The sequence below is a fragment of the Choristoneura fumiferana genome, chromosome 8, assembly GCF_025370935.1.
Source record: "Choristoneura fumiferana chromosome 8, NRCan_CFum_1, whole genome shotgun sequence".
In the NCBI taxonomy this organism is placed as follows: Eukaryota; Metazoa; Arthropoda; class Insecta; order Lepidoptera; family Tortricidae; genus Choristoneura; species Choristoneura fumiferana.
The window spans coordinates 20065632-20078918 of NC_133479.1; the positions used below are offsets into that span (position 1 = coordinate 20065632).

A 13287-nucleotide genomic window follows, 5' to 3' on the forward strand; every position below is an offset into this window, starting at 1 on the left:
AGGACCTGGGTTCGATTCCCAGTGCTGGTCTTATTTTTCTGGTTTTTCTGTGCATCTATATTTCAGTTTGTATTTTCAATTTAGGTTTTACGGGATGACCGTAAAAGTAAAAATTTGGAATTGAAATAAAAAATACAAAAAGATTCCAAAAAACCAATCTTAGTATCACCCATGTTGTTGGTACTTGTGTGTCCGTAGGGTGGGGCGCGGCAAGCAGTCGTGGCGGCTGGTGTTCCGCGCGTCGTCGCACGGGTTCGCCGCCAGCGCCTTCCACAAGCACTGCGACAACATCGCGCCCGTGCTGCTGCTCGTGCTGGTCATTACTACTCACTCCTTTCTGTTCCATCTAACGCGGGGTTCTCACGAGGCGATTTTAATTGATCAAGAGAAATCGATACGAACGAGGGCTATCGTTTTTTGTCTCACTAGATGGCGCACTGTTGCGTGAGGTTTTTAAGTATGGCTTTCAAAGTCTGTTATTACGGGCGTGAAAACAAAGTTTAGATTAAAATCATATTTAATACATCTTAAAACCGTACCATAAAAATATCGAGCATGCCACAGTGTTGCATAGTCCCCGTTTTGTTCGGAAAAAAGGGAGGACAAAGGTTTCCGAAAGACAAAACTGTCTCAAAACACAGACATTCATTGCCCCGGAACGCATATTTGCCATAATTAATTTCAGATATTGCAAATAGTCACAAAATTATTCTAATCCATACTTCCATACTAATCCATACTTTATATACTTATAATTATAATTATAATATTATAATTATAATTTTATAATTTTATAATTTATAATTTTTTATAATATTATAATTATAATTATAAATATTAATAATAATATTATAAATGCGAAAGTAACTCTGTCTATCTGTCTGTCTGTATGTCTGTCTGTTACGCTTTCACGCCGAAACCGCTAAACCGATTTAGATGAAATTTGATACAGAGATAGAATAGACCTTGGAAAGAACATAGGCTATCTTTTATCGCGAAAAAGAGCTTTAAGGGGTTGAAATAGGGGATGTAAGTTTGTCGCTGTCGAAGATAAAACCATGAGACTTGGCATTTAGGAACTTAATAAAAAATAAGTCGGTATTTGTTCGCGCGTTTTTTATAATTTTTCCTGTGTGAGGGTGAAATAGGGGATGAAAGTTTATATGAAGGTCGTCATTGTCGAATATAAATCGATTGCCCCGCTTTCAGCGTTAAAAGATTTACCCCTTATTCATAAAAGACAATCAAACCTATTTTTAGTTAAAATGCCGCTAAAATTCGTTTGTCCTTATCTGTCACTTTCGACATTTGTATTTGTTAGAAAGGGACAAAGCATTTGTTAGTTAACATAGGTTTGTTAAGTTTTATGAATAGGGGGTTAAAGTCTAGTTTAGACTTGCGAGAAAACTGTGCAAGTTGCAATACCCTTACATTGGCACTCGATTTGACTTCCAACTCGTTTCTTGCAGCCTCGCAATGAGGGCTAATTGACAGGCGAAATATCATAGAGGGTATATTGAGGTCTGTTTGACGTTACGGTCTTACTTGCCATAAATTGGCTCATTTAGTCATATACACATACAACATACTAACACCAATGTCCATGTCAATGAGCCTAGCCCTCATTGCACTTTTCCTGTAAGTCTAAACTGGGCGTAATGGTTTGCGGGTACAGGCTAGTGTAGCGTAATGTGTGGTTGCAGCTGCCCCGCGGCGAGGTGCTGGGCGGGTTCTCGGAGGCGGGCTGGAGCGGCGGGGGCGCGGGCGGGTACGTGCCGGCCGAGCGCGCCTTCCTGTTCTCGCTGCCCGCGCCGCAGCCCTCCCCCCACTCCCCGCACTCGCCGCCGCCGCCGCCGCAGAAGTACCCGCTGCTCAAGAAGGCCTTAGCGTTGTGCTACCATCCCGAGTCAGTAGTCGACAATACAGTGGTTGAAGTTTGTAGCGACCCGTAGCGTCATCTAGTATCGAATAGCAGAACTAAATATTGTAACCGTATGTTACCATTTGCACCATGTCGCTCTCGCATCGGTCTAGTCAGCCACCAAAGACGTTGTGCACAGGCAACACGCCAAAATTCGTCTGAAACAGATGCGTAGGCCTGATGATGATGTTACCATTTGTACTGTACTGTGTGTGTGTCGGTGAGATAACTATTTACTAAGCTTAGTCAAGTTTAAGACTTTTTATTGAACTTGTCGGTTTTCAAACTACTTGTAAAGTCATCCGATAGGATAGGACAACATCCTGGGAGTATAAAAACATGGAAAAAAGTATCTTAAATATTGCATATAGAAAATTTTGCTCAAAGAAAACTTTATTTTGAATCTGGGGGCACGGCAGTGCCCCCGCCAAGTCGAGCAAAACAAAAACAAACGCACGGCCGTACCATAGTTTTCTCGAAGCCATTCAGGCTATTTTCAACATTTATTCTTTCAGTAAAATTTTCTATTTAGAATATGTAAGATACTTTCCCTCCATGTAGCACAGCCGTGGGGCACGCTATAGATTGCGGAACTATCGGAATATACATAGCCATAGTGTATGCCCAGTGCAAGGCCGTAAGTAATTTGATTTCATTCATAGCATTTACAAGAACTTTTTTTTACAGCGTTACTTTACAGAGGTCCATATGAACTATACTTGAGCTCTTGAAGCTCTTGGGCTCTAAAACTACAGTGCGAGTGACCGATCATTAACAACTGTTACTTCCAGCTGTGGGCCAATCTTCGGCGCGGGCGCAGACCTGCTGCTGTCCAGTAACTGCAACTGCAACAGTGACAGCTACAGCAACCTCCACTCGTACGGCGCGCCCGACGCCGCCGCCGCTGCCGCCGCGCCGCCAGCGCCGCCGCCGCCGCCGGCTCCTTGGCGCCCGACTACAACTTCACTGTGCGCGACTACGAGCTCTTCACATACGCCAACTGACAAGCATAAACAAAACATACTATTAAAACGCGACGCATGTTTCTATCTGCACCTGACCATAATTATATGGGACTGATTAGTTGACACGCGTTGGATGGCGCGTGCAAGCGTGGCGTGCGGTCGGGTTTTAACCCGCACATGTCCGCACTTTAACAGTTGCCGCAACCTGCAGTTTGATGTTGTATTAACTGATCCTTTACAAATAAGGTGTTAAATATTTGAGCATAGGTATAGTGCGTATGAATTTGTGCTTCCAATTAATTTAAGTCGCAATAAAAAAAAAAAAATTTTTTTTATGTGATATTTTATTTCTAGTAGGAATTATAAAACCAGTAACGAACGACGAATATTTTAATATAATATTTTAATTTAATATCATAAATCCAACGCTCTCTTCATAAAACAAATATTACAAAACAAATATTATAAGTAACGATAAAATTAAAACAGTAAAAAAATAAATTAATTAATACACTTAATTACACAAAAATTGATAAAAAACGAACGCTCTCTTATCTCAATCAAATTAAGCGTTTTTAAAAATGAACAGACAATTTCATTCAAACTAAATCCGATAACAGGCATGCGATTCATCTGGTGGTAATTGGTAAGTCAAAGCTGATCTCCGCCCAAGGACACCTGTATAGCACCATTGGCACTGCTGTTGCATTGCTGGCCTTGCAAGAAACGCTACACTCACCTTCTAAAGGCATCCACGACGTAGAATGATGTCAAAACCACAACCAGTCTTTTTCTTTACGTATGTATGACTGGTCCTTGGTATGACTTATGTAATCTCGAAATGCTAAAATTTCGCTTCATATTTCGACAGTTAGTTAAAAGTTCTATGTATGTCATCATCTTACGAATTTATAAGAATTTAATATATATTTTTACAATTTTAACAATACTAAGGGGCTGTTTCACCATCCATTGATTAGTGTTAACTGGTGGTTAGGTGTGATGCCGTCTCAATTTGTTTTGTTCGAATAGACAGAGACGGCATCACATTTAACTAATTAGTGTAGTTAGCTCTATCTTTTGAAGGATGGAGCATGATCATTAACGCCATCTATGTTGTAGTATTTGAAACATTATAATTACGTGTCTGTACAAGAGATGGCGCTAGTAGTTCAGATTTAAGATTAGAGATTATAAGGCGACGTGACCACTAGGGTAGCTAACGCGGTGCGCGAGTAAAAAAATCATCAGCGGACATGCTGCGGTAAGCTAATAAAGTACAAGGCCATTATATCGCTAAATATTTTTTAAGATTTCGCGCTCTGGGGGCGCCAAGGGGACTCGTATTTCTATGGCTCCGCTGTATCTTTTGAACTGTGATTGAGTAAATAAATGAAACAGCAATTATCATACCTTGTCTACTTATTACTAGTGTCTACTGTCTAATTAAAACAAAACAAGTGAAAAACAGGAGAAAGTAAAAGTTGCCTGTACGTGAGCAACCTTTGATAAAAATACATATTTCACGTTCAAGACCCGAGAGCAATCATTCTTATTCATAAAAATATCTGCCCCGACCGAGGATCGGCTATCGGGAATCGGAAGAACCCGGGACCTCAAGCTTCACGTCAGGTTCTCGGACCACTTACTAGTCTATCCGACCGTCATGCAACTCCGGGATTCCCGCTGGAAATCTTTCTCCCCGTTCCCCGCGGATTTCCCGGCGCACGCGCCCGCATCTCCACGACTGACGTTAAACTACTTATCTAAACAACTTTCCTTTTCAAAACGACACGCATCAATTACAGTGACATTAACTTTGGACCCAAAGATTAGCGCTACAAAGTTGCAATCGCAACGCCATCGGAATTCCCTTGAACCGTTTAAGATTCTAGTTTATTACACTAGTTAATTCATTACTCATCATTGCGTATACTCGTAATGCAAGTGCATTGCCTCCCATCTGGACGGCGCATGCGGGTGGGCACTTTGTACGGAAAAAAGATTAAACCTAGTTTGGTATTTCCGTGGTACACGTGGCCAATTGCACCATGTGGCACAAGCAGCGTGCATTGAATGTTCACACAAAATCATCATCACGTCAACCGCAGGACGTCCAATGTTGGACATAGGCCTCTCCCATACAAAATAATGTATTAATTAATAGTACTAGCTGTTGCGCCTTTCTTCGTCTGCGAAGAACTCGTTCATCGCGCTTCTGTGGGAACTATAAAAAAATCCGGGATTTAAACTATCCTGTGTCCTTGCGTCACGATCGTTTGTGTACTTTAAGTGTGAAAGCATAACAAACAAGCTAACATATTCACTTTCGCATTTATAATTAGTAAGGATATATAGTTTTTAATTGGTCAGAGCTTGAAGCTCGCTATTTTACAGCGACACGTGATGCAAATAAGACCTTTATTTCGTCAGAAACATCTGTTGTTAATGAAGCAAAAGCAATTAAAGATTGCACCATGCATTTTTATTTAAAGTATTACAAATGAATACGAATAAGCGAATACTCTTTAAAGCTAAAATTTTTAATGAAAAAAGAGGGTGTAAATTTCAAAGTAGGTATATCTATTATGTCAGTTTATAGTTTAGTATATGTTAATTTATACGAGCTTCTAAACATATAGGTATGTGACAAATTTCATAATTGTATGTAGCTGTCTGTTTGCCCGCGTATATCTCGAAAACTCGAAAAGTATAAGTCGGATTGCAATGATTCTTCACAAGGCATAGTCACACTTAGTGATCAGTGCAAGTTTAATCAAAATCGAATCAGTTGTTTTTGAGATAGACTCATCTTAAGTCTGTATCGGTCACTAAGAAAACTTGTCGTTGGCTTCAGCGTAATTCTAAAACAGGCTGTATACGTAAAGGAAATACTAAAATCATCGACATCTATGTATAGACTGTATGTTTCTTACATCAAAATGGCACACAAAATAAGTTCACAGCGCGGATTTGTGAACCTTTCACTCTATAGTTTGTTGAGGTCCGTGACAGGGGTTGTGTCAAAGTAATATGGATGACTGATGCGCCGCGCGTTTTGTTCCAAACAGCCAGTCTAGTGCCGTAAGGTACCATCAGCCAAATGTGTGGTCTACCACCCTAAAGTTGATAATCGTTTGCATATCATAAAACAATAATGCCAATAGACGTTGTCTGTCAACTTGAAAGTTCGACTTTAACGACATATTCATTTGAAATTGATAGATTTAGAAATAGAAATAGAAAAGGTTTATTCGCATTTCGCAAATTACATGTACACAAAATAAAACAAGTATAAAGTATTTGGCTGATGGTACATAGATGTCAATGAATAAAATGGTAATTAGTGGTAAAAAGTGTAGCCAAAAAGGGACACACGAAACTTTTATCTTTTAAAAAATCTTAAGTTAATATGCGAACTATTTTTTTGACGTCACCGCCAGCCTTGGTTTAATTGAAACATTCACGTCTACCTACTGTATGTCACGCACTGACGTCAAAAAAAATAGTTGACACACTTAATTTAGATTTTTGAAATGATAAAACATTAATTGCTCCCCATGTTACAGTTTCGAATTAAGTAGGTTTATTTTTTAGTTACTTTGTCACTTAAGCAAGTTTAACTTGGACGATTACGTTTTCTTTTCGTCTACATAACTCATTCACTTTAAATTAACATATCTATTTAATAGGAATTTTAAAATTACTTATAAAATTCCCAATTTGATCAGAGTTAATCCAAGTTACGATATATTCGAGTATTTTATTTTAGAAAAAAAAAACAATTTATTTCGGGCCACATGTCCCACAAGAAATACCTTATAGACTAACCATAGGTAACAATTAAGTAATAAAAAAACTAAGGGGCTGTTTCACCATCCATTGATTAGTGTTAACTGACGGTTAAATGTGATGCCGTCTCCGTCTATTCGAACAAAACAAATAGAGACGGCATCACATTTAACCGTCACTTAACACTAATCAATGGATGGTGAAACAGTGACCTCGTTGCGTCACCGTCTCTGAAGTCGCATTCATCAGCGCCATGGTGCCCCGGAACCGCCGGAACACGACGTCTTCCGGCCAGAAAGCAGCACTCGTGATAGTCCCCATCAGCAGCCGCCGCACGCGCACTACAAACGAGCTGAAGTGCACCTAGTGGCGCGACTGCAGCTGGAACACCCTCAGCGTGTATCGGCTCTTCCGGCGGAGGTATTCCACCACATCTGCGACTGCGACGGTGTGATGCAGACGCGAGACATACTCGTAAACAGTGCCGTATAAAAATATAGTAACGAGAGCCGTGTTAACCTAATGGTTTCATCTATCGTCTCTCAAGCAAGAGGGTCGTAGTTCGAGCCCGGGCACCTCTGAGTTATTCGAAATTTATGTGCGAAATTACATTTTAAATTTACCATGAGCTTTACAGTGAAGGACAGAATCGTGAGGAAGCCTTGCACGCACGCACTTGTGAAAAAGTTCAATGGTGAATGTGACGTTCCCAATCCGCATTGGGCCCGCGTGGGAACTAAGGTTCAAGCCCTCTTATTCTAAAAGACCGAGTTGATGATAAAAATGTAATACCTAACATGTAACAATTACAACCAATATCTAGGTATGTATGATTTGTTGATATTGGAATGTACCTAATAATAGCATAATTACACCGTAGGTAGTAATAACCATTGTATCGTCGCGTGCGCAGCGTTCACGAGGATAACCCGCAGGCGCAGCGTGGAAATAGCTAACGCGCAGTCTCTTGCTTTACCTAGGTTTTTTTTACAATGAGGAAACCTTGTTTGTATGCGTGGGAAAACACCAGATTTTGCATTAAAAAAACTAACTAAACTTTGTTGACCAAACCAAGTCTGAGGGATTTTTGTTTAATTATTTTTAACACCCAATAACGCAAACAGGGATTATAATATATAGGTTAAGATTGTTTTTTTGGAATCATTTTGTATTTTTTATTTCAATTCCAAATTTTTACTTTTACGGTCATCCCGTAAAACCTAAATTGAAAATACAAACTGAAATATAGATACACAGAAAAACCAGAAAAATAAGACCAGCACTGTGGCTAAATAAGAAACAAACAAGCTGAGATATGAGGTGCATAGGGGAAATTCGTGTCTGTACCGTTGACCAGCAGTGGTGTAGCGGTATAGCACGCGGTACGGAATACCGAGGACCTGAGTTCCATTCCCAGTGCTGGTCTTATTTTTTTGGTTTTTCTGTGCATCTATATTTCAGTTTGTATTTTCAATATATAGGTTAGTCAAGTCTGTTCCTAGATAGCCTCAAAGATTTGGCCGCAGATTTTTTTACTTCGTTTAGTGAAAATCAATTCAGCTACTTAAGTAAGTGAGCAAACTATTTTAAATAAAAATCTTTTGTACGACTTGCCATATTTGTTTTGTTTTTATTAAGGCCAAATAATGCAAATCGAATTTCACCCACTTTAGCAACCCGACTGACTAGAGATTCCCGAACTTGTTTTTTCTCGTAGCCACTTTAAAATAAATTACTGTTTTTGGTGGACCCCCTGCTGCTACATTACTACTATACGAGTATTTACTAAAAGCCCATTGTTTTTCACGCCAACGTGGACCCACTTCTGGTTCCCTGGGGGTCCACCGGATCACTTTGGGAACCTCTAGACTAGCCCATGGCCAGTATGGCCACATGTAGTCTGAATGACCAGTCATAAGTACAGTTAGGTAGCAAAAAGCTTGTAATTTTTTACAAAAACTTTGTTTCAAACGAGCATATGTTTCTAAACTCGTACACGTTTTTCCCACGGCCTTGCGCACACGCCGGCCGGCGGTTAATCTCAATAACAACATTAACATACTGGCCAGTTGTATTGTGTCCCGCGTAGATATATTTGCCCCAGAACCGGTCGCGGGGCAATATGATACGTATACGTCGCGCTTTTACGTTCATCATCATCATCATGTCAGCCGAAAGACGTCCACTGCTGGACATAGGCCTCCCCCAAGGCTCTCCACTCAGACCGGTCTTGTGCTTTCCGCATCCACCGCGATCCCGCGATCTTAACCAAGTCGTCGCTCCATCTTGTTGGAGGCCTACCGACGGCTCGTCTCCCGGTCCGCGGACGCCATTCGAGAACCTTTTGCCCCCATCGGCCATCAGTCCTGCGACCAATGTGCCCCGCCCATTGCCACTTCAGTTTCGCAATTCTTCGGGCTATGTCGGTAACCTTACCGACAGACCTTACCGGCTTTTACGTTACGTAGATTATATCATTTGCATATTGGGTTTTTGAAAATAGGGTTTTAAATAGATGTTCTCGAGCTTGAAAAGTTATTGGACTACTTACCTATATTTTTTTTATTTTGGTCTTTTATTATTATTACCTACAGTGTTTAGATAATTTAAGACGGGATGGCTTGCATCTATTTCCCCTCTGCCAATGCTTTAAGGCCACTTGGCCGTTATCGTTTACGAAAACCAAAGTTGGCCGCCACAGGTTGACATTTTTAATTTTCCGTACCGGTGAACCGAGCTCGTAGAAAATGGTGTCTCGTGCAGTTATTTCGTGCAAAAAAGGTCAGAAATGACTAGCGTTACAGTAGAAGGTGTTTCTTATCACACGTAAGTGATTTAATCATTAATTTACGCTACCAGAAAGTATAATACATATAAAATACCTACCTTATAACAAACCGTTACGAGGGTGGTGATGGGACACGAACGAACTGAACCAATGAACGAACGAAGTGAATGAAAGTTATCCTGCGGTTTATTATAACTTCAATTTACAGTTTATTGTTGCAGAGTTTTTTTTGGAATAAATTGTTAACAGCCTTTTCCGAAACAACCCGTAACTAAGACCAATGGACTAAAGACCGGGTACTTAAGGTCCTAAAAGATCGAGCGTTATCTGCTCACATCATTTCGAGTTGTCTTGTTTCGAAATTTTTACAAATGAAAAAAGTAAATGAATTGTAAATTATAAAATAAACATTCATGAAAATTATGTTTGTAATTATGTTTTAATTTACTGATAGTGTACAGTCGCCATCATAAATCTATCTATATCTATGGAGATCGGAGTAGTCTCATCATCATCTCGGCCTATATACGTCCCACTGCAGAGCACAGGCCTCCTCTGAGAAGTTAAGTTAAGTTATCTGAACATGACTGTATTGTATGTAACGCTTATGCATTTAGATATACTTATGCAACATATTTATTTCATATTTGGAAGGTTAACTTATGGCTGCTACACTTTGCACTGCAGCCCTTATCATCGGTAACGCAATTAGTCAGAGTTCATTCATTATAGAGCCAGACTTTAAATAAAGTGGTACTTGCACTGTCACCACTACATTCAGTGACCCTCTTATTTAGCTTTATAGGCGTATGGATCTAACTAATCAGATTTCTACAATTTTCTGTCATTAAATTACGAGTAGGTAGGTGAATCCGCAGTGAAAAACTATTAAAATTCGAGAAAATTTTATAGGTATAATCACCATTTTCATTCAAAACGACGAAATTACATTAATTTAATTTCATTAATTAATTTTTTCTTTGATGCCCATTCAATTGAATCGGTCATTACACATGTTACATCACTAGTTCGTGTGTCTAAAATCAGTGTGATTACGACAAAATGTTTATTCGTATTCGTGGATTACATTTGTATCACGATTTTGTATTGGTAGGCATCTTTAAGAACGCAATTTTTTTTGACATGAGTGTCTGGCAATGCGTAGAAGTATGTTATACGTGTTTCCTTGCCCCCCGGACGATTTGGCAGAAAAAATTGCAGGTAAAATTAGTAGGTACCACAACTACGCTACAGTGCCCAACAAGCTGCAAGAACTGAAATAGATTGTAGGACTGTAGGTGCAGCAAAAATCTCATTGATGCAAAGTGGATTGCCTGCTTAAAACTATGAATTGTTAATGATAAGACGTTATAAACGTAACTTGTGAAATTTTACGGTTTTTTAACCTCGTGGTCCGACTCACAATGAAATGAATGTGACTTCTGGTTAAAAAAAGGTTGTTAAAGTTATACCTAAACCAGTTGTTTATTTTATTAACACATACTTAAATAAAAACATAAATACAGAACATATAATATTAGGTAGAACTGTAGAAGCTTGAAAAAAACTTTCCACTTGAAAAGTGCTTGCGCGTAATATGCCGTAAACAAAATCTTAGTCACCATTTCTCAATAATCTGAAAGCTTTCCATGACATTAATCAGAGGGTTGACATGACTCTTCTTGGAAGCTTTTGAAAACTTGCGCCACAGAGCTTTTATCCGTGCAGCAAAAAACTTAAACTTCGATTGTCCTGTCCATTGAATTAATCACCGGCATGAAAGATATTCCAGCAACGATATTAGGTATTCTGTGTCGGTTAAATCTTTTCATACCACTTTAAAATCGGGCGGTAGTCTTTCAATTACTTATTCAAATAATAGCCAATTAATAGAATAAATACTATTTAATATATAAGCGAGACTAACTTAAAAATGTTTGCAGGTAAAATTATCTACTTATTTAAATTATTAGCAGGACGTTAAAGTTATTTACCAATTGATTGGATTTCCTTCAGTTTGTCGAAGAAGAAGAAATCGTATTAAGATTATAAACGCGAAATTTTGTGAGGATTTTCACGCTAAACCGGCTTAACAGCTTTGGATGAAATTTGGCACGCGGAAAGCTTATAACCCGTTTATTCCGAAAAAATGCATAGTTTCCGCGAGACAGCCGAACCGGTGGTAGATTTTTTTGACATTCATAAGTGCTTGTTATAGCCTAAATTATTATTTTTATTTTATTATTTAATATTTGACTTTGATAGCAATAAACGTATTCTTCATAGACAAGAGCAACAGATAGTAAATGATAAATAAATAAGACGACGCTATATAGATTTGGTCTTCCATAAAATTCTATGCGATGCGTTCTTCCATCCATTTGCATATATACTTACGAGTACGTACCTATTGTAATGGTTTTAAAACACTGAATTTTCATAATGTTGACGGTCAATTAACCAACCACGAAGAATACCTAGTATTTGCTAGTAAATATACAGTATTTTAATATTGTTAGCTGGGAAACTGTAAAAAAAACCTAAATTCCACAAAACAGCAATTCTACGTATCTAATTAAAACCTCTTTCCTCGTGCATGGATGCGGGTGCAGCAAAGGGCGCCGCTGCATCCTGCGCAGACGCCGCATTCCCGTTCAGGGAAGCGCAGTGACTCACAGTCTGCGGCTGCGCCCTTATAAGGGGTGCGGCATAACTATGCGCATTTTCTCAATGAACCGCAAAGGGGAAATGAAAGTATCCACTTTTGTACTCGGATTATGCAGGTTGGATGATTTGCAGGTTATTGCAATTAAAGTCAAAAAGCAAAAACTTGACTGCCTTAGAAAAACTGAAAAGAAAAACAAGTCTAGTGGTCTAGAACTCTGTTAAGTAACTTAGAGTTCAACAGTTGGGATCCATTACTGAGAATTTTATAGCTGGACATGATTTTGAATGGACCCCGACTGTTGAATTTACTTCACCGATAACTTGAGTTTATGCTCGTATCATGCAATGAGACAGTACCTACCTACTGAGATACTTACATACTTACTCGGCATCCTTTGCTTAATTTAACGATACTATTAGTTCTATTCTTATCCCCCTGTAGATTGCACTATAGCGGTATCCGTTGCACCATGCTGAAGCCTGCACTCTGCGCTTCCCCGAACTACGCCCCTAGCCCACAATTCATCGGTTGCTCTCAAACGTCCTTTCTCAGAACAATCGAAACATCGGCTTAGATTTAAGAGTGTGGCGGGTAATTTAATGTCAAGCGAGATACAAGGGTGGTCTGGGTTTATGGGAACCGTCTCACCGGACATGGTTTTCATATTTCTGAGTAATATTTCGACACTCCGGTGCAGACGATGACGTGTCGAATCTCTTATTTGATATTGAACGATTTATGCATACTCTCGGTTATAGACCGTTGCAAATTGTGTTTAATTTATGATTATGACCTACGAGCTAGGTTATCAGAAATTATCAATTTATGATCTAAGCCTTTATGATCTGATAAAAATATGTTTTTCACGACACTGCTCGAAAATGTGGCCATAGATAACCTAAATCCAGTACACAAATTTGCTTATATTTTTGAACATTTAACAGTTGACTCATTTATGGCTCGCAAAACACGATAACAATGTAGCACGTTACGCTAACAGGTCGTATCTAAATATGTATTTCGTAGTACGATACGACTTTTTCGAACATATTTCAGAATAATTTTCTCGGCCTGCTGAACGACAATTGGACCAATCAAAAACTAATCATCTGCTGCATGTGAAATTAATAATTTTATTTCCTCACAGTCGTGA

General features: G+C 39.1%; 1 protein-coding gene across 2 annotated transcripts in view; it reads left to right on the forward strand.

Moving 5' to 3' along the window:
• The window catches only part of LOC141430722 (serine-enriched protein), a 41643-nt gene extending 38424 nt beyond the window's left edge, over nucleotides 1–3219 (forward strand). Inside the window, exons 8-11 of one of the 2 annotated variants that reach the window (XM_074091599.1) lie at nucleotides 199–316; nucleotides 1704–1906; nucleotides 2713–2808; nucleotides 2844–3219. In XM_074091599.1, the coding sequence (XP_073947700.1) occupies nucleotides 199–316; nucleotides 1704–1906; nucleotides 2713–2808; nucleotides 2844–2925 (499 nt within the window). In that variant the 3' untranslated portion in view covers nucleotides 2926–3219. Of the gene's footprint in view, nucleotides 1–198; nucleotides 317–1703; nucleotides 1907–2712 lie in introns of both variants that reach the window. The other variant, XM_074091598.1, reaches the window with a different exon arrangement.
• Nucleotides 3220–13287: the final 10068 nt, after the last annotated feature.